The sequence below is a fragment of the Uloborus diversus genome, chromosome 2 (genome assembly GCF_026930045.1).
Source record: "Uloborus diversus isolate 005 chromosome 2, Udiv.v.3.1, whole genome shotgun sequence".
NCBI classification, from domain to species: Eukaryota; Metazoa; Arthropoda; class Arachnida; order Araneae; family Uloboridae; genus Uloborus; species Uloborus diversus.
Genome location: NC_072732.1, coordinates 26756827 through 26779558, shown reverse-complemented (window position 1 = coordinate 26779558; position 22732 = coordinate 26756827). Strand labels below are relative to the sequence as shown.

The window sequence follows — 22732 nt, the reverse complement described above, 5'->3', positions numbered from 1 at the left end:
TTACAACTTGTATAAAGAACTATCTCTGTGTGTGTGTGTAAGGAGGGGGGGGGGATATTGACCAGCAAGTCTTGAGAAATTTTCAAATCTGGTCCTTTGGTCAAAAAGTTGAGCCCCCTGTTCTGTACATATAAAATAGTTCAAAACTGAAAACTGGCTACAAAATTTACCTTAATCTTTCTCTTTCTCGCTCAAGACGAATAGATTCTTCTCTATTCTTCCTTTCAATTTCTTTCTGCCTCATATCTGAAAATCTTCGACGATCAAAATCACGCTCTCGAGATCTTTCTCTCTCTCGATGGCCACGTTCAATCTATTGGCATGAGAAACATTAAAATAGCAAATCATTATCAAAAGTATTGGAATGTACAAAAACATTGAACAAGAAAAAATTTTGTTGCACAATTGTAGCCAGAGCTGCTAACAGCTCCGAAAAAAAATCGTAACTACAGCCTTAAAACTACAATGCTATGAAAATTGTGTCCAAAATTTACCACACTTTTCCTTTTTTTGTAATCCCAAAAAACAATTCAATCATTACAGATAATATCTGTATTATATTTAAATTATTAAGATAATATTACTTTTGTGCTGATGTTCCAAATTTTTGTTTAAAGATACAAATAAGTTTATCATACTAAATGATAAAAACAAAAACAAATTAAATATTTTTTCAAACTAAACTTATTTTTCCTGTTGTAAAGTAATTTTTCTATTGATTATATTCTCCCCCCTCCCCTTTTCCCTAAAAGTAAAATCATTCTGTAATCCTGAAACTTCTATTTTTTGCCGATCTTCATTTGCTACTCCGTCCAAAACAATAACTAACACTTTCAGCTCTGTTTGTGAGAACCAGGCTTGGAGTCAATCTTAAATGGATACTTTTTGTGCTGTTTTCCCTTTCTTCACAAAGCTCCTAATTAAGATTTTTTAAGTGGGCAGCTCTATTTACAGCTCAAAACTGTTATCAGAAATAGAGCAGTAAAAAAACAAGAAAAATTTTCTAATAAAAAAGGTTTTGTACACAACGATTTGAGTTTGCAGCAGATATAAATAAAATTCGAAAGATTTCATACTCACAAAACGCCTAGAAGATATAAAAGGGCGACGAGTGCCAAAGCCTCTACCAAACCCACGTCTGAAGTAACCACCACGGAACCTCATTCTTTCTCTACTTCTGCTCCGAGATCTTCTTCCTTTAAACCTTTTATGTTCCCTAGATCTGTCACGTGAACGATGCTCTCTTTCCTTGGACGGTGTTCGTTTTTTTCCATCCTTTCTTTCCACAGAACCTTATAATTATACAAACAAAATTTTAAATATACAGTAGAGTCTTGAAAATCTGAGGTAGTTGGGGCTCATGCAGTGGGTCTTAACTTGAAAATTTGAACAATAGGTGAACTAATAATTTGTCCACCCACTGTAGAAGCAGAAATTAATGAAGGAAACATGTAAAGTTGTTACATCATCCAATAGGTTTATCAAAAAATGAAAATTTTTAATTGAAACTTTTATATTCAACCCCCACTTACTAATGGATAATCCCTATATATACACCAGATAACCCTCACATTAACGCTGGATAAGTGGCCAGATATTCTGCAAAAATCAGTCGGATATCCTGTCTGGGGTGGGCTGGCCGGTTCAGATACGGAATAGTAAAAATATCAGTAGGATAAGCCGAATAGTTACAGGATATCTGGTACATTTCAAATATCAAAAACTAAGCTACACATGACAATGTTACATAAATCATTAATTCACACTGAAAGGAAAAAAAAAAATGTTAGTGACGAAAAAAAAGGAGAAATTTTGAGCAAAACAATAGTAGTCACATGAAGGCCAAAGGCTTTAATTACATTATAGAAAGTTCCTAGACACATTTTCACTTTCCTATTATACAAACTAACCAATGGCAAAAACATACCTTCTTTCTTCTCTTCACTTTGATCTTTATTCTTTTCCTCTGCTGTTTCTTTTTCAGACTTTGCTTTTTCACTAGATTTTTTTTCACCAGTTTTTTTCTCACTTTTCAGTTTTTCAGGTGTTTTTGTTTCATCACCTTTCTTCCCTTCCGTACCTTCTACAGCTTTTTTCGGTGTAACTATAATCAAAGAGGCAATTTAAACACTTTGTTTTAGAATGAAATCACAAAAAATTCAACTTAAATAGAAAAAAAAAAAAAAACTAGGAACACATATAAACACATGAAAAAATTGATTGCAGTATTAATTAAGTATTAAAAACAATACTTTTAAGGGCATGGCATACCTGCTAATAACAGGTAATGGGAATTCAGGAGAGGGTGTAGGTATGAATCTTACAATATACAGCTAACAGAGTTTTTAATTTTTTTTTTTTAAACTTTAGAGAAAGGAAATAAAAGTAATATCTTCAAATGACAGATTGGAACTCTAGCATGCAATCTTCACTTATGGGCAGACACATCAACATTTTCAATTCTATGATATTTCTTTAACCGCTTAGTAGTCATTGTGCCCGTCTCTCATACGGGCAGACAATTGGAGCAAATTTTGTCGCGCCCGTACCTCTTACGGGCTCCACTTTTGATATTTTAAAGCCTCAAAACTTTCCAAATTTGTCGTGCCAGTTTCCTCTTGTTTGCAAAACTGCTTCATAGATGGCAGCACAAAACTTGTTTTATTTATTTTTTTTTGCTTACAATGACTTATCTGATTATAATATTTTTTCCGTTGAAACATGTTGGTTTGAAAGGAAGTATTGAGTGTCACTGCTGAGCATTTGGTTGTGTTGCAACAAAGTATTTCAAAATGAGTAGCTCCAGTGAAGAAGTTGATGTAAATTTTGAGGATTCTGGAAGTGATTCAGGAGGTAGGTTATTCTCAGATGCATCTGATTCTGAAACATCAGATTCTGAAGAGTGACAAAAGTTCTCCCGCTCAACTTTTGCCAGGTCGGCAATGGAATGCAATAACTCCGAATACCCAAGATGTTTGCCCTCCTCGTTTTTCTTTTAAATTGTTGCCAAAAGTAAATGTCCCATTTTAAGCGAGTTCAGGAGTTTTACAATACTATGAGCATTTCATAAATGAGGACATTGTTAATGTAATTGTTGAAGAGACAAATCGGTATGCTGCTTCATCTGGAAATGTTGTGGGGGAAAAAATTGAAAGGCAGAAGAGAATGGCAACCTGTAACATCCCAAGAAATCTATTTGTTTCTTGCTCTTTCAGTTCTTCAAGGAATTATGAAAAAACCTGAGGGAAAGTATGTATTGGACCAAGAGGGATTCTGTAAAAACTCCAATGTTTTGAAAAATTATGTCTCATAATCGCTACAGCAAAATTAAAAAATATTTGCGTGGACAATAACTCTCATCATCGAAACCCAAAACTTTATAAGATTTGGCCGATATGCAAGCATTTGAATGAAGTTTCCAAAACAACAGTTACCTTAGAGACATTTCAATTGATGAAACATTGATGCTATTCAAGGGACGGCTATCTTGGCGCCAATATATGCCATCTAAAAAGGCAAGATTTGGCATCAAGACGTACATGCTTTGTGAAGCCAGCACTGGATATATATGGTTTTTCATTATATATAATGGAAAGGGCACTTTGTTTGATCCAAAGTTTCAATCTCTATCAGTGCCATCACAAGTAGTAATGACTTTGATGATGCCTTTATTGAAACAAGGCTACTGCATCACATTGGATAACTATTACACGTCACCAGAATTATGTGATGATCCTCTGAGCTATCAAACCGATGTGGTTGGAACTGTTAAGAAAAATAGAAAAGATTTACCTTCAGCAATGAAAGAGAAAAAGCTAAAACCTGGAGAATTATTTCAATTAGACGTGGAAAAATTCTTGCTTTGAAGTGGAAAGATAAAAAGGATGTGACCATGTTATCGTCATTTCATGACTCAGACACGGTTCAAGTGACAACCCAAAAAAGTAAAAAATTGAAAACGAAACCAAAAGTAGTAATGGACTACAACAAAACGATGGGAGGTGTTGATCTTGTAGATCAATACTTGTCTAGTTACCTGGTAGCCAGGAACGATGGTAAGAAATATAAAAAAATATTCTTTCACCTTTTAGACCAAGCTGTTTTAAATTCATTTCAAGTGTACAGAAAAGAAGCGGAAGGAAATCAAATTTAAAGTTTAGATTGGAATTGATTGATGAAATTATAGAAAAATATCATACTTTCACTTGTTTCAAAAAGGAGGTCGTCCATCAAATGAAGAGACTTCAAGTTGTTTGTTTGAAAGTCATTTTTTGGAACTTATACCCCCTAGAGAGAAAAAAGCAAATCCTGCTAGAGAATGCAAAGTGTGTTCCTCTAAGAAAAACGGAAATGGAAAAAGAGTCCGAAAAGAAACAAGATACTACTACAAAGACTGCAACGTAGGACTGTGCATTCCATACTTCAAAATCTACCACACCCAGAAAAAAATATTACTTGTCACGAACAGTGCACATTATTTAAAGAAAATAAATTTTTTCTTCGCCCAGAAGTTACTTCTTTTTCCCCTGATGCCTGCATTGAAGTTTTTCTGCTAGTCTTGGAAGCGCAAGAAAAGCCAACTTTAAAGTAAAATCGGGTAAGTTAGTTAAAATTTTACCCTTAAAAAACACTAAGTTTAAATTAAAATAGTGTTTTCCATGTTTATGCATTTAGAATATTGAGAACATTACAAAACAATTAAAAAAAAAGAATTTTGAACATTTTTTGTAAAAAAATTGGCGACGAGTAAGCAGTTGATAATTCCATATTGGATTTAGCTGATACAACACAAAGTAAAATTTCTGCCTGTCCCTGAAAATTCTGGAGCATAAAAATTAATATGGAAACCAATCTTGCAGCAAAAACATTAACTTCTACTTGATTCTTTGTGCAGCGAACTTTTGTATAAATCATGAAGGAAAAAATATTAACATTACAACAGTTTTGTAGTTTTTTTAAAAAATAGTGTAGGGCCTTTTTTTTTTTCTTTTTTTTAAGTTGTCATTTAATGAAGTTTTTGTGGGGTCATTACTACCTCCATGATCGCTAATGAATGAGAAAAACCAATTGTTTGGAGCATTGATTGCACCATGAGATTTTCAGCATTCAAATAAGCCTTTTAGTGGTTGGAATTCTCTTTAAAGTTCATTTTTTTTCTAGTAACATTTAAGTTTCCATAAAATAAAGCTTTGTAGATTAAGAAAAAAATGAGTTTGGTTTGTCAGTCATCACAAAACATTCAATGCACGAGTTCTATAATTATATATTTCAACTAACCCATATTTGCATCATAATTTAAACATAGTAATCCTTTAAAATAAGAAATAGCGTCAAATAGCACAAATTAAAGATTTCTGCAGTAATGTGCAATTTGTGCTATTTGATGTGGTTATTGCACAAAGGTATTTATTTAACTTATGGTTCTCCTGGTTAATTCTAATTAAATTTCAAGCACAATAGTTCACAAAATTTGATTTTTTGAATTAATCTTTAACAATAAATAAATAAAATTGTATTAGGCAATAACTAGGGTTCAGTGAAACCATGATATCTCACTGAATGTCTAACAGTTACAACTAAAGGAACAAGAGACAGTAACTTACCATTTACATTTTCTTTGTCAAGTTTTTTCTGAGCTGACTTGCTTTGCATGGCTTTTAACTCTGCTCTTTTAATAGTACCACTTGGTTCACGTGTTGTCTAAACAATCGAACACTTAATAAGATTATATATTCTTAAATAAATGTTGAACTATTAACCTAATATTTAGCATTCATAATTTAGTAGCAGTATAGTTAAAGTTCAAAATATATTTTTAGCTCTGTATAAACAAAGACACTGAACTTCAAATAATGTGTTAAGAATTTTATACTGTATCCATTGTATAAAAGGGATCAATTGAGGATCAGAATGCATTTAAAACAATGAGTGATTTGCACCTGTCAGGAAAACATAGCATTTAATGTAATTTGGATAAATAATGATTCACTGTTTATGAAAATGTGGTTTTGCATGCAAAAAAAAAAGGTTTCTCTTAATATTTAATTTCAAAGTGGGAGAAAATTGTTGAAGTATCACGTGGCACAAAAACGCAATGTTTGTGGCTTGACGTCAGTATGCACCTTTGCCCCATTTTAGCTACCGGTATTAGTATTCTGCATTGTTGGTTTCCGATTTGATAATTTTTCTTAAAGCTTTTTATATAAATTTTAACTGTGTTTAATGCAAGCAGTGTTCCTTTTGGTTGTAATGCACAGTTATACGCATTGAATATTGTCTCTTCTGAAAATAAAGTCCATTAAAAATTATTTTATGAAACTCACGTTATTAACAAAACTAAAACAATGGGTTCTCTATCTTTTTCCTTTTATGGTAGCCTACTTTCCACAAAAGTAACTTTAAAAAAAAGGAAGAAAAAGATTTTAAAGAAACAAAAACATTTAAAACACTTAAAGGCCTAGTCTCTGCCCAGCCCGTGATGTCACTTTTACCTACGCAACAAAACCTGTTAGTCTCTGCCCTTTCTGACCGGATACAAAAGGCACCAACCAAAATGCGAACGTATGATCAATTAGCGCCATGATTTTTCTGGCGTAGACCTTTCGTACGTACAGTAATAAGTCAAAACAAAGATGGCTGCTGTGTTGGGGGAAAAAAAAAATTCTGGAAAGTATTTAAATTACATATTCAACTAAAGGGCATGTCTTTCTCTTCTAAGTGAGTTATAATACAGCTCTGCAGATCTCAAAGCTTGAATTATAAAATTTTAAAGCACCGCCAGCAAGTTAAAAACAAGTGGTTTTTAACCATTTTCAGAAATTAATTACTAATCAAGTATGAAAGTCTTATTTTAAAATTATATTGTTACAAATTCTGTAAATAGTAATTATTTTTCTGATTAATTTGATGTAATCTAGCTAAATTTGGCATTTATTCCATTATCTTCCATTTAAAATTTTAGTAATGTAACCTGTAAATAGTTTCTTGTAATGTTCTTACAACGCCCTAACATTCGACTGAAGTATACAGCCCCCCCCCCCCCCCATTTCTGAACGGGCTAAAAAGGAAATGAGAAATTTGTTGGATTTTCTAAATATTTCTTTGCTCGGTATAAAACGCCGGGCGTCTTATAAATGGGGGAATCATTTTGTTTTCTAACTGTGGAGTCTCTTTTTCAGTGTGCCATTGGAAGTGTGTATTAGCTTTAGTGCTGTGTTTTTGCGTATTTTGATGTGAATACGTGTGCGAACGTTGAGTTTACAATGTTAATTGATATTTGCCTAATTGCTATGGTTAATTTAGTAGTTGCTAATGATATTTCTAGTACATAGTTGTGAATAAATCTGTGTTTTCTCAAGAACTGTGTCGTCAATTAAAGTTTGAAGTTTCATCGAAATCGTAACAATATACAGTAAAACCCCTCTAATACAGACACTAAGCGAACCTTGCTGAAGTGCATAGTGACGTCACATCAGTGGCTATGTTGATTTGTGTTTTCGTGCTAAATTTTTAGAGTTAATTTAAAACAAACACTAATAACTTCTCTCTCAGAGCTCGAATAATTGAAAAAAAAAATGTTTTTCATGTACTTTTCTGACCTACATTGTGGAGTTAAAAATTAAAAGCATGCAAATAGCTCCTTTATATAATGATGGGCAAAGTAAAAGAAATAAAAAAGCACCTTCTCAACTGTGATGATTCTTCCATGAAGTTCAGTATGATTCAACTTTTCAATGCATACGAGTGCTTCTTCACTAGTGGCCATAGTGATAAAGCCATAGCATCGAGCACCAGGTGTTCTAGCATTTGTAACGATTTTTGCACCAGAGACCTAAAAATTGGTTTGGATACATTTAAAACATATTTCAATGAAGTCGTAATAAAAAAAAGAACATTTATAATTATGTAAATTGTCAGGGTGCTTTTAATTTTCTGCCTATTATTTTTACTTCATATAGAGCAATTTCAACCATGTGAATTAATTCAGTACCACTTTATATTTTTAAATTTAACAGGGCCCCCCCCCCCAATAACATGTTTAAAATGCCCTACTTACAGTTTAATATTAAATGTTACATGTCATGCTTAATATTAACATTTTGTTGTAAATGTGCAGCAATCTTTTAGCATCTGCTTTCAATTTGCAATACTTCCTATTTTCTCTCTAATCTTGACTAATAATGAAGGTGGAAGTCTGGATCTCTCCCTATGACGCGCATAATGCCTAGATCGTTCAGCCGATTTTTACAAAATTTGGCACAAAATTAGTTTGTAGCATGGGGGTGTGCACCTTGAAGCGATTTCTCAAAAATTCGATTTTGTTCTTTTTCTATTCTAGTTTTAAGAACATTTTCCCGAGCAAAATTATCATTAGATGGACGAGTAAATTACCAAGTTATTATAACATGGAACCATAACATGGGCAAGCCAATTGGTGAGAAATTCACCATACATTTGTAAATATACAGGCAAACCAAAAGACCTTTTAATTTTCTACTATGGGCAAAGCCGTGCGGGTATCACTAGTATACAATACAAAGCATATTGAACAAATATAGAAAGCTATTTATAGTATGAATATGATTTTTTAAATGTATTTATCAGCTCTTTTTGATAGCATTTCCAAGTACTCTACCAATGGAATGTTTTGGAGAAAAAAATGGAAATATAGCAGAACTGAGTACTGACCTCCAAAAGTCATAACTCTTGCTTAGATAAATATATAATTTGCAATTTGAATTGTTTACTTGCATTAAATTAGGATTAATTTAAAAAAAAACTTCTTTTGACTTAGTTTAGATTTTGTAACTAGTGTCAAAAGCCTTGTAATTTGGCATTTCTAAATACTTTCATAACATTTCATAAACCTTTTTCATTCACGTTTTGGCAATCAAAAAGATTTTCACACATGCCTAATTATTGTACAATGACAAAAGTTGCTTTTATAGAGTCAATCGCAGTGCCGGTGCTGATCTTTGCCATTGTTTGCTTCAATAAAAACAGCTTAATACGACAAAGTGAAAGATAAATCACATTAAAATCAGTTGCTCAAGAAAGGCTGTCATGTGATTTAAAATTTTATCTGTTGCCATGTTCCATTTGTTAACTAGGGTTTGCAATTTAAGTGAGGCTTTTATACTGATTCTTCAATTTTCATTTTGATTCTGCTTTGGTAGGAAAATTTCAATACTTTGGAAATTGTCACTGTTATCAAATTTTTACGTAAGTAATTTTATTTTGAGGACTCTATGAAGAATGATATTTTCCTATTCTTTGTTTATGTATGCAAAGAAAAAACATTTCTTGTGCAGAAGCTGGTGCCGTAAGTTTAAGAGCAATGAATTAGGATCACCAAAATTTGAAACCAGGGTTGGGTTTTTTGCCGGGACAGTGGAAAAAACCATGGCAAAAATGGAAAAAAACGGCAAAAATAGAAAAAACGGCAAAAACCCAGTTGCAAATAAAGTTGCATTATAATGTTAATCAAGAAATAGTGTCAATATAATATAAATAATGCACTTTAATATTTTAGTTATGTCTCTCCATATTACTTCTAATTTATAAGGTGAAAAATAAATAAAAAACAAATGTTGGGATTGCAAAACTTAAGATTTTAAATGTTTGCTAAAACAATTTTTTCAGAATGAGCCAATTCCTTCAATGCTAAAACAAAGAATGTTTACTTAAGCTTAGTAAATTAATAAAAAGATTGAATTCTAATTATATATATATATATATATATATATACACTGGTGTTCAAAAGTTAAGTATAATTCATAAAATGCGAGAAAAATCTGTAAATTTTCGTAAAATTATATAAAGTTACTTATGAAGATTCATTGGTTGAAGAAACAATATGTTTATGCAAAATAGTATAGTCGATGGTGTCATGAGTGAATTAGGTGCGCGTTTCGGAATGTGGATAAAACTGCTCGCACGCTTTAGAGAGTTCAGGCGCGTTTTATGCAATTGCTGTACCAAGAAACATTGGATCTGGTGAAACAGAACTAAAAATGGCACAAAGACGCCAATTGGACATGTTTGCGAAAGGAAGAATCGTTGGAATGATAGAATCTGGACGATCACAAACTGAAGTGTCTCGTATTCTTAATGTGCCTCAGTGTGTAATCTGGAGACTGTGGCAGAGGTTTTCAAATACGGGAGATGTTACCCGCCGACCAGTACCAGGTCGACCAAGAGTCACAACCGCAAGCCAAGATCGTTTTCTGGCAATTTCTGCACGACGTCATAGGGACAACTGTGCCAGAGAAGTAGGTTCTGCGCTCAGTGCCGTCACAGGAATAACAATTTCGAGGCAAACTGTTTACAGGAGACTCAATCATGTCGGTCTGTATGCCAGAAGACCAGCAGTTTGCATTCCTCTCACATCAGCGCATAAACACGTTCGTTTAAACTGGAGCTTGCAACACCGGCATTGGAGTCTGGGACAGTGGGCTAATGTGATGTTCAGTGATGCGTCCCGCTTTACTCTACAGTGTGATTCTCGTCAGGTAACAATCTGGAGAGAAAAAGGGACTCGTTTCAAACCGCAAAACATAAGAGAAAGACATCACTTTGCGTCAGCAGGAGTAATGGTGTGGGCGGGCATTATGTTGGATGGCCGCACCGACCTCCATATTTTTGAGACAGGCTCAGTCACTGGTCAAAGATACAGAGACGAGGTTCTTGAGCCTTATGTTCGCTTGTTTCGAGGTGCTGTTGGTCCTGAGTTCATATTCATGGACGATAACGCGCCATGTCACCGAACAGCTGTGGTCGATGACTTCCTCGAATCAGAAAATATCCAGCGAATGACGTGGCGTGCGAACTCCACTGATCTGAACCCTATCGAGTATGCCTGGGATATGCTCGGGAGACAACTTGCAGACCGTTCGCCAACGCCAAGCTTCGCTCCGGAGCTAAAAAGAGCTCTCCAGCATGCTTGGAACTGTTTAAGCCCACAACTCATCCACCACCTCATAGAAAGTATGAGTAATCGTTGTGCTGCGTGACTGGCAGTCAGAGGTGGCCATACACACTGTTGAACTTCAGCATCATCTTTTAAAGAAAAATTTTTGTGCAAAGAGTTAACTCCTCATATGCCTAATTTTCATTTAAACTATTTTTTGGGATGATAAAAGTAAATATTACCATTTTTGTGAGTAGTTTCCTTATTTTGTAACCGTGTTGCACTCGCATATCACGTTTCCCCCTATTTCGATGTATATTTCTCACATTACTCACATAAATAACAATTATACTTAACTTTTGGACACCAGTGTATATATATATATATATATATATATATATATATATATATATATATATTAATTACTTTTTTTTTGGATACCACTAAGATTTTTAAGCTATTTAATTAATAACAGAATATTTACTTGAATATAGAAAAATATTAACTTTTCCTCACTAAAGAAATAATGCATTTTTTCTCACTTACTGGGAAAATGGATAGCCAAGAGAAGAATTTAAAAAGAAGAAAAAAAAAGCTGATCAATATGTGCATTCTATATTCATTCTACTTTTTAGTAATACTAGCTCACTCTACAGAAAATGGCAAAGCCTTTTATCAAAATCTTTTCATGCTTTTTCTTTTATATAAAAGAAAAAAAAACTGTCCGTAAGTTGTTAACACAAAATCTATTTTTGCCACTTTGGCAAAAACCTATTTTTGCCGGGCGGTAAAAACCGTGGTTTTTTCCATGGTTTTTTCCGCCCCCGGCAAAAACTTGCCAACCCTGTTCGAAACTATCAAAATCTTTCTGATTTCCTGAATAACAGAAATTAGCAGTAGTGATTACATGAATGGTTTTATGTTATTAATATTATAGATATAGAAGAAAGTTTCGTGATGGCCTAAACACACTAGTTATAATAATAGATAATAACAACACTATTTGAATATGGGTGGAGCAGATAAAAATAAAAGACCCTGCAAAATTAAAGTTACCTAGAAGGATAGTATACAGAGCCCTTAGAAATTTTTAAAACAAAATTTATTCAAAAAGTTGAAGCAGAAAAGCTTTTGAAATTATAATTGTTGCATGCCTTTTCTTCATCTTAATGAACTTCATAATGAAGTATGTTTAAATGAAAGATCTGTACCTTTTAAAATTAAAAACTTTAATTTTGATACAAATATGCACTGCCCCCCCTTCCTCCGTATTCACATTAAATTTTTCAAAAACATTAATTACTACTCATAAACTGAAAACAGAAACACATTAATAGCAACATACTTTTCCATATTTGTTGAAAAGCACTTTTAAATCGTTAGCTCTAGTTTTTTCAGCAAGCCCACTAACCCACAGGTTTTTTCCACTAGCTGCAACTCTCTTAACATTTTCATCTAAAAGGGGAGGAAAAAATGGAATATCATGGCTTGCATATTAAAATCTAAGATGTTTTAAGTTAATTGCATTCACTTAAGTTTCTCTAGCAAATATGATAAACCTACTGAGAAAATAATAAAATGCCTCAAATTTGAAATATACAAATTGAATTACAATTCCAATTATTATAAAAAATAAACATGGCTCAATTAAGTTTATTTTATTTATTTATTTTTTTTCAGTCTTACTATAGTTTTACTGATGTTGAAAAAATGACATCATTGCAGGATTGTCCTATTTTGTCCACCCCGAAAAAAACTGTCTCAGACAAAATATCATTTGTCCACCTTTTCGGTAAACTGAAAGCTTAGTTAAAAATCTGAAGTTTAAAAATAAATAATTATACAGATTCTTCCTATTCAAGTACTTTTTTAATACAAAAAAAGCGTATCTAAGTATGCATATAAAAAATTGATTGAAAAATATTTTAAAGTGAAAAAGAAAAAATTAAGATCAGTTGAAGTTTATGTAAATGTGTATATAAATCAAATGAGTGTTAATAAATTATAATGCATGTAATAGCATTTATAGAAACAAAGACATCAGCTGTGCATTTTAAGATGTTTATCTGTGATGTGGAGGTTTATTGCCCATAATAAATGCATGTATAAAATTAAAAAGTAGAAATAAAAAGTTTTCAAAGGTTGGAGTTTCTCAAAACATTAAAATTATAGTTAAAAAAAAAAAAAAACTACTTCAGGGTGGCGACAGGAACTGTGAAAAAAAGTTCCCTGACTTTTCCCTGATTAAGTTCACCAAATTTCCCTGATTTACGTTACCAATGATAATGGTTTTCTTTTTTTGCTTTCCTTGAAATCCATTGTATATTTGTATAAAATGCAGTATTTTAAACGTTTTAAGTTACGTTAAGTTGTTGAACTAATGATATATTTTTAAAAAATGCTACTTCTTTTAATAAAATGGGTAAAAAAAATTAAATAAATAAAGACAATTTTTTGGAGGGGGGGGGGAATAACCTACAAAACAGTATATTAAATTTTTATACAATGGGAAGATTATAGAAATTTTTTTAAAAAAATACTTTACTTTCAAAAACCACTTAGCATCAGAATTTTAAGATACTATTAAAATTTATCTTAAAAACATATGTGTATTTATGATAGAACTAAAAAGTAATTGAAATTATTTTGAACTAAGTTTTCAAACAGTATAATAATTGTTGCAAGAATAACAAGTAATACTGAAGAGAAGTCATGTAGTTATTCTTATATAACTAATTGACATATTTATGCAGAACAGATGAAACCATTTGACAACCATTCATAGGGAGCTTTTCTCTAATCAAGAACATAGGTGTAAAACATTATACTTTTAAGAATAAAATGCAGTGACTTACTTTTGGCTGGAGTTTTTTCTTCTGATTTTGGAGCAGCATCTGTTTTTTCTTTTAAGAAAATCAAAAAACAATTAAATTATTACACTATTTTAAACACACAAATATTATACAGTAAACTCTTGATTAGCAGCGGTAGGATTATCCATGGGTCTTTTCACATTTTTTTTTTAAATTTATCATTGTGTTATTGTTTGCTTTTAGATTTTACATTTTTTAAAATTCAATGATAGGAAAATGAAATGTAGCAATACTTTTAGTTTTAATTTAAATGTATGTATGAATCTTATTAATCTTTTTTAGCTACTAAGAGCATATACACAAAGCATAGTTACCTATTTTGGTTGTAGTTTTTTCTTCCGATTTTGGAGCAGCATCTGTTTTTTCTTTTGAGAAAATCAAAACAATAATTAAATTATTAGCCTATTTTAAACACATAAATATTATACTGTAAACTCCCGATTATCAGCGGTCTTATTATTCGCGGGTCTTTTCAATTTTTTTTTCTAAACTTATGATAGTATTATTGTTTGCTTTTAGATTTTACATACAGTTTTAAAATTCAATGATAGGAAAATGAAATGTAGAATGTTTTCAGTTTTAAATAAAATGTATGTATGATGGTTATTAATATTATTTAGCTGCTGTACGCACTAAGTAAAATTGGTTACCTATTATTCAGATTATATGCAGTTTTCGCTTATCCGCGGTTACCATGCCACCCTATTCCACGGATAATCGGGAGTGAATTGTATATATCTTAGTATTTACCATTGACTACTATACTAAGTGTGTAAATGATCCAGTTTCACAAACATGTAAAAATAAATTTAAAATTCTATAGGACAAGCCAGACATAAAATCCTGTTGGAGCTGACACCAAATATATACATTTGTAAAAAAATTGTGATTTTTTTCTTTGTTTATTGATCCCTTATTGCCCAAAAAAGAAACTGTTGTGCCCATCACATGACTTTCTTTTGCACCAATTTAATGTTATTTCCCCATTATTGCAATTTTAATGTGATTCAATAGTTAACTCTCTGAATATCACCAACAGTGGCCAAATTGAAACCAAATTTAAAAAAAAAAAAACCCTGCCAAATTTGTCGCCAAGTTGGCGACCAAAAAACTTCCGATATATCGCCAAGTATCCAAATTATAGCACCACTTCAGTTTGCATCGAAATTAACAATGATTTCCCCCCAAAAAGGGGCAAAAGACCCCTTCAGAAACAGCAGAATGCAACCAAAAGGGGAGGTGCACAACTAGACCCCCACTAGGAGTCTACGTATCAAATTTCAACTTTCTAGGACATACCGTTCTTGAGTTATGCGACATACATTTGCACATATGTCACGAGAAAACTCGTAATTAACTCGGGAAACCTCGAAATGGATATTTCGGGTGTCTATATGTTCTTAGGCCATGTGTATATCCATGTGTAGTCGAGTCGAAAAAACTCAACATTCATTCGGGGGTGAGCAAAATGGAAATTAAGGTTGATTTTTGAGCTAAATTTTTTTTTGCGAATACAATACTTCCTTTTTTGTAAAAGGAAGTAAAACCAGAGCATTCAAGTTTGGAAAAGTGTTGCAAAAACATTAATTGCACAGTAGCAAACTTTGCCACTGTGCTATTGAATAAAATAAGGAATAGATTTTGGTCAGATTCAATGTTTTATTTCAATTCCATTCCATAAACAGGACTGACCCCATTGAACTAAGTTTCAGTTATATAGATGGGGGAAAAAAAAGTAGCACCCAAAACTTCTTAGCATTTACTGCCCGTTAAGAACCTTGATGTAAAAGCAAAAAAAAAAAAGATTTTTTTTTTTTTTGGAAAGGGATTAGGGTTTGCATTCCAGAGAGTAACAATTGGTGAAAGTATAATTTAAGTTTTAATTAAAAAAAATATTTCTTTTGGTATATTATTAAAATTAATCTGAAAATAATAGAAGCAAATGAATAGTGATGGACAGGACCTACAGTTCTGAATGGGATGTTCGAATTTTCATGAAGTTCACTTTTATGAAAACGTTCAAGATGGGGAGGAAGGCTTGATCTATGGAAGAAGAATCAAAGCAAGCAATTGCTAAATAGCTGGTTTGTTGTGCAAGAAAAAAAAAACATACATGGAACCCAGACTTTCAAGCTATGGCATAAAACACTGAAGTGATTACATCCTTTAATACTGCTATTTCTCTTTCCAAAATATTGTGATCCTCGCCAGTGGCGTAGCCATGGGGGGATAGGAGGTTAGAACCCCCCCCCATGAGCCCCCCAAAAAATGTTCAGCCGAACTTGTTTTTATTTATTTATTTTTTTAATTCAATTATCCTCGAGGTGAGCAGTAGCTGCAGATCTAACTTGAAACATATTCTAGGATTTTCCTTCTGTGCTTCTATCCTCTTAGTTTTTTAAGGAATCATAATGTTAAGAAAAAAAGAGCAACTAAATAATAACACCACACCAAACCAGGAAACAGAGCGGAAAGGCTTTTAACTTGAATGAGCTTTAACCAAAACTCGCCCGACATGTCGAATCTGTGAATTCCACCCTCCCACTAAAAAATTCTCCGAGTCGATGCACTTAGCGTTTCTTCCGAGAAAAAGCGTGTGAACGACTGGTCTTTGCAACCTATTCCTGGTTTGCATTTCTCCCTTTCTTCCACTGGCCCCTCAGACTTGAGGACAATGCTGCTGTTTCGGAGCTTTTTTTTTTGCTTTCTGAATGAATGTATCACTCCGCTTCAACTAAACTTCTGCAGAACTTGACAACACTAGTTCTATCCATTAGTGTAGCAAGACTGCAGTTAGAGTTGTTTCGCTTTCGTAATAAATATAGTAATGAGCAGTAAAAAAGACAAAAATGGTTAACGTCATTTTTTGCAATGGATGGAGCACTGAAAAAGAGAAGATTTCGTGTGATGTGGGCTTTTTTTCTTATGACGGCAGTATTGATCAAGGTATTTTTTAAGAAAAAAATTTGTTTATAATGTCCTTTGTTGTTCAATTCATAAAACGTAATATATATATGTATATATATGTGTGTGTGTAAACTCGAGGGCATAGCTTTACTTTAAACTTCCAGAAAAATTACCCCCCCCCCCCCCCAAGGACTTTTTCTCGCTACGCCACTGATCCTCGCAACAAGGAAAAATGCAAGAGAGGAGGTGTAATCAAGCTTTAACAGCTCAGATAAACCAGGGCTACGGAGTCAGAGGGAAAATGACCCACTCCGGCTTTGACTCCCAAAATTTTAGAACCTTGGACTTCCGACTCCACAAGCAAATGGCATACGAACTTTGAAGAAAATGACAGACTCTCACTCTTGGAACTTTCGACTCCCGACTCAGCAGAAAATTTTTGCAAACAGAATGAAATTGCAAGCTGCTGTCCCGAGAACAGACTTTGATGCTGATAGTTACAATACAGACTAATTATATGCAGACATTGTTAGCACTCAAAGGTTAAGACTTCACTTACATTAATAAAACATTGTCTACAGCAGCGGTTCTCAATCATTCAGGTTTTACGCCCCCCTTTTGAACACTGATGCGCAGTCAGTTTCTCCCTCCCCCCATATGTTGTCAAGTAGTATAATTAGAAACTGAAGTTAGTTATGATAGCTGAAGCAAGTTATTCAATAGAAAATTAAACAATTCTAACACAAAACTCAATATTACTATCCATAACTTACTTTCGAACATTAGAACATATTGAGAGAACAAATGAAATCAACAAAGATAAAGTACAAATTTTGTTGGGGTAATCTAGGATGAAGGTATTTGAGGTAAGCATGCGATGCGAGGCAGTTTCACAACATTAAAAAGATGTCCTGGCACTGTTTACATGCAGGCATGCAAAAAAAGGGAAAGCTGAACGTCTGGAAGTCTAGATGTCTGTGACCCACATAGCTCTTCGACTGTTCGGCCAATTTTCATGAAATTTGGCCCAAAACTAGTTTATAGAATAGGGGTGTGAGCACCTCAAAACGACTTTTCGAAAATTTTATTCCTTTCTTTTTCTATTCCAATTTTAAACCTCTTTTCCCCATAAATTTTATACTATGGGGGAGAAACGTCTCATTAATATTTTAGTTTTAGGTCAGTTGAAAGTTTGGAGTCTTCTGTTTAAGATCAAGTTTTTTTGAAGTTTTTACGAGCATTAGGAGAGCTGTAGGAATCGTTTACATAAAAACAACATCCAAGCCTTACCTTAGTAAGCCAAATGATTTTAAATGATTAAGCTCGAGAATAAAATCAAAAAATTTAAGAAATGGAAATTATTTTCGAAACAAAAATTAACTTTTATATGTTACCATGGTTACGTCTTTTACCTTTTTTAAAAAAATTGTTTTAAACACTTTTAAAACGTAATTTTCATTTTTTGCGATCCTAATTTTTTTTTATTAAAAAGAATTAAAATTTTTTACCTGTCAAAAATAAGTTGTATGCTTTCCATTTCTTAGTTTTTATGGAATTATGTTCAGTAAATTATGGGAATATTGCTATCACAACATTCTTTCTATAGTGTTTAATTTTAGAAAAATGGCTTATTCTGCGTTTTAAGCATGGAAGGGAAACTTCCTCTTTTAAAATATTTCTAAAGCTTCTGCTGGTTTTTGTTAAGATTCATGCTAAGTTTTCAAATCTGTCAAAAATAGAAAGAGATCTTTTAGGGAAAAACCTTAACGCATAGTAGATATTAACTAAAATTACAGGTAAACCAAATGACCTTTTAATATTCTACTATGGGCAAAGCCTTGTGGGCACCGCCAGTTTTTAGTAAAATAGTGAATTACAAAGCAAGGTATAAGTGCTAAGATATTAACATTTATACACGTACTTGTTCAAAAACTTAACAAGTCTATTTCTAAAATGCTCCAACTACAGAGTTGTTCGCCACCTCATTTTGAATAAATATTACTTTGTTATAGTATAGCAAAAATCAGTATTATTCTGAATGAGAAATTAAGTTTAGAAATTAAAATAGTGCATTTTATTTTGTTTCTTCAATGATGTCTACCTAAACTTTATAGAGACATTGAATCACAATTTAATTGAGAAAATATTTTGTCAAAGATTTTATTTTTCAGTAAAAAGTATATTCAGATGAAAAAAAGTCGATTGTTCATTCCACAAAAATGTCAACCTGTAGGTCAAAATTTCAATTTCAAACCCTGTTAATATTAATGTGTTACTTCTCATTTTAAAGATAACATTCTCAATATTCGAATGTGGCAATAATCTTTCCAATGCCTGGCGTAGGAAAATTACAGCTTGAAGAACCTCAAGAAAAACATGTAAATATTGCCTTTTAATCACTTGAGAAACATGTCCTGCAAAATTTTAAGCATACATTTGATGCAAATGATTTTTTTTTTACAATTATTGCTTACATTTAACTTAAGTTTCTTTATATTGTTCATTAAATCTTTATTTTTTTTCTATTTGAGACTAATTTGAATTCTGTGTTAAACAGCCTGTTTTGCTCGTCACAAAACTTCATATTTTCCCTGCCACACTTTTTACAGCACCAATATAAGGAAAATTGTGATTAATTCTCTTCTCAAGAGTGACTTGGAATGGATTTAAAATGTTCAATTTTTATTAACCGCTCGAAACAAACACTGTCTCTTTCAAAATTGTTTATATATAAACAAAATGAATGTTTTCATATAGGTATCTTTTTCCCTGTCAGGAAAGAATAATATTTTGTAATTTGTACAAGAATGAACTATTTTTAACACTTATTTTGAATTTTCTATGATAGTATATTTTGGAAAAAATGGCAGCTTAAACTGAAGAGTTAAAGCAGAGCAAGAACAAAAGAGGAAATGGCAGAAAATGGATTGTTCTTGTGACCATTATGTTTTTGTTGAGTTTGTTTCAGTGTTAGCAGTCTCTTCTATTTCTCTGCAAAAGCCAATGTTAATTCATGGGAAGGGAGAGAGTGGCTGTTCTGTATTTTTACCTAAAATGAATTCCAGGAAAACAAAGGGAAAGGGAGTGCTGAATAAATCAAAGGGACTTCTTTGGTATTTATTTCATGTTGAACTGTACTTAAAAGTCACTTTTAAGTATTATAACCTTACTGTAACTGACTTAATTTTTCATTGATTATCACAGAAAACAATGGGGGAAAATAACTGATTTAGTTTATTTCATAACTTTTTTTTTAATCACTATGTGTTGGGTGAATTTTTTCAGGTATACAAATACTACATCCATTTATTATACTTATTTAAATTACACAAGATTTTCTGCCATAAATTTGAGGGACTCATTTTTTTCTACCAACAGAACCTATATTTTTTTCCTTGTTAGGTCCCTGGAACCCAGGTTATGGATAGTTGAGGGCAAACACCGCAATATATTGCTTTTTTTTTTTTTAAATGAGAGTTCAAGAAAAAAATCTGCTAAATTAGTAAAAATTCAGCATTTATACAAGAAAATATGGAAGGTACTGAAACTCAAGAATGAATGGTAGTGGATCAGATTTTGCAATTTCTTTTATGGCAACCAATACTTTAAACCAGCTTCCTTTTAAAGTATCAAAATTTATCGATCTTTTTAAATTATAATTGTAATTTTTTTCCCCATCAAACTTTATTTGTGTTTGTTATTCAATAGTACAATAGAACCTTAGTTGTCTAGATCTCATTAACTGAATTACAGCTTAATTGAGAATTGTTTTTTATTTTACATTACCTGCTTTTCTGTTTCTATTAAAAGCTTTTGTAAGGCGGAAAAAAGAGTTGTTCACGCTTCCTACTTTCTGCCCCACTGTTTCTGAACTGTTACTGTCTGCAAAGTCTGAAAAAAAAAAAGTTTCCGTTTACTTCTTATTTGTCTCAATAAATCTAACTACAAGTTTGTAAAGTTATTTCAATGATGCCATTTATCTTTGATCATAAAAAATTTTTATTATGTGAAGGCAAGGGATACATAAGAGCACTCTTGAGCACTGGCAATTTTTCCAAATTGAAATCCTGAAACGCAAGTGTAGGCCATCTTTGATAACATTAAGGAAACTGATGAGGTTCTAATCTCCCTCCCAAAAACATAAGTTAAAAAAAGGCAATTTCAGACAAACTTTGGTGATGTTAGGAGGAGTCAAGAGGCTTTTCTCTGGGCATTTAGCAAAACTCAAGTCTTGAAGACATGATTTTAGATATCTCAGGTAGTGTTAGGGGGAAAAATAAGTTCAGTGACTTTCCTCCGGTAATGTTTCAAAACCGAAGTTCTAAAAAGCGTGATTTTTGATCCTTGGCTATTCTATATTTTAGTTGTTTTAGATAAAATGTTGTGGTTGATTGTAGATGCAAATAAATTAAATTTTTAGCAACAAAGTTATTTAATAAAAATAATACTGTGTCAGGAGCATCTTTGTTTTAAACGTAAAGAAAATTGTGCTTACTCCTGTTTAGTTGAAATATTAAGATCTATAACAATATAAAATATGCAACATAAAATTTTATCATTACCTTTGAAAATTTCTTTTTTATGAAATACAGGAGCTGTCCCAAATTGAACAAAATGGCCGTTTTCAGAGGAATGGCCATATACAGAAGCTGTTCACACATTTTTTTAGATGATCTATATTGTATTTACAAAACTAAATTACTTAACATTCTTGTTTTTTAAAGGTTCCGTTTGATAGCCCTTATTCTGATTGATCTTTCGACACCATAATTTCCAGGATAATGCTTTTTGAAGTGTCAGAAGAGATTCTATCCCAGTCTTTCTGAATAACTTTCCAGAGAAATGTAAGGGTTGTGAGACGACGTTCGGATAATGCAGATTTTAATATAAACACCCCTATATTTCGATGGCCCCGGCAATGCTCCATAGACTTAACATAAGTTGACCTCTCTGTACTCTGAACACCCTATAATATAAACACCCCAGTATTATGAACGCTATTTTTAACCCCCTTCAAAAATTACCTCCATATACAGAACATGTTCACAATCGGAACTTGGGAATTCCTATGAATCAAATTGGAAAGCCTGAAATACATTCAGTTTTATCACAATGATTGAAGAGCATTAAGAGGAAGATGGAGAGAGGAAGAAGAAAGAATTTCCTGGATATTACTGCATCACATAAAGTCATTCAACTAAGCAATATGGGCCAGATTTTCTACCACTGAACTATAATTCAGGAATAAAACCATGGCATCAGGTAGTATTCAAAACCTAAGTAAAATGTCCACTTCGATGATGACACGTACCTTGAATGAGAATACACAATGCAAAAATAGATTAAAGATTACTATTTTTTCCTCCAGACAGAGGTGGTGATTGGGACTGAAAAGGGGGGCAAAAAAATGGCAACTAAAAGCCTTAGGACTTTTAGAGGCAGCAAAAAAAAAAAAAAAAGGAAAAAAAAAAAACAAAATTTTGCTATGGCTGGTTTTGAGAGCAGATGAGTGGTAATTAATGTAAATTAGAGACGTACCGAGTACTCGGTACTCGGCTAAATTCTGATCAGGTACTCGGCCAATACCGAGTAGTTGCAAAAAATTGAATATTGTCCAAGACAGATACTAAAATTCATAAAAAAAAAAGAGCAAGCATTATATTCTGCAATGATTTACAATTAAAATTTAGAAGTCAAATTTAAATTTTAAGAATAATGAAGTTTGTAATGCTTCAATGGAATAAATCTTGATTTTAATGTCCCCAAAGTTAATAAAACTTATTTTTTAAAAATTATGCAAAAAAGGTAAGTATAGAAAATATGAAATATTAACATTAAAAATGGATTTTTGCTACAAAGAACAGACGTGTTTTGGCGTTATAAGGAATTCCTTTTTCAATGCACAAAATGGGAGCCCGTAAATTTAAAGGCATCTGACAAAAGTCGGATTTTTTTGTCAAATGTCTTTACATTCTTTAGCTCACATGTTATGCACTGAAAAAGACGATCTTTGTAAGGGGGGGGGGGGGGGGGCAGAAACACG

General features: G+C 32.5%; 1 protein-coding gene across 1 annotated transcript in view; it reads right to left on the bottom strand.

Moving 5' to 3' along the window:
- LOC129216929 (scaffold attachment factor B2-like) overlaps nucleotides 1-22732 on the bottom strand; it is a 47523-nt gene that overhangs the window by 8870 nt on the left and 15921 nt on the right. The window contains exons 7-14 of the mRNA XM_054851145.1: nucleotides 20476-20580; nucleotides 13765-13812; nucleotides 12255-12364; nucleotides 7682-7831; nucleotides 5604-5700; nucleotides 1928-2104; nucleotides 1081-1292; nucleotides 171-313 (exon numbers count right to left, since the gene is read on the bottom strand). Coding sequence (XP_054707120.1) covers nucleotides 171-313; nucleotides 1081-1292; nucleotides 1928-2104; nucleotides 5604-5700; nucleotides 7682-7831; nucleotides 12255-12364; nucleotides 13765-13812; nucleotides 20476-20580 — 1042 coding nt within the window. The remainder of the gene's footprint in view (nucleotides 1-170; nucleotides 314-1080; nucleotides 1293-1927; nucleotides 2105-5603; nucleotides 5701-7681; nucleotides 7832-12254; nucleotides 12365-13764; nucleotides 13813-20475; nucleotides 20581-22732) is intronic.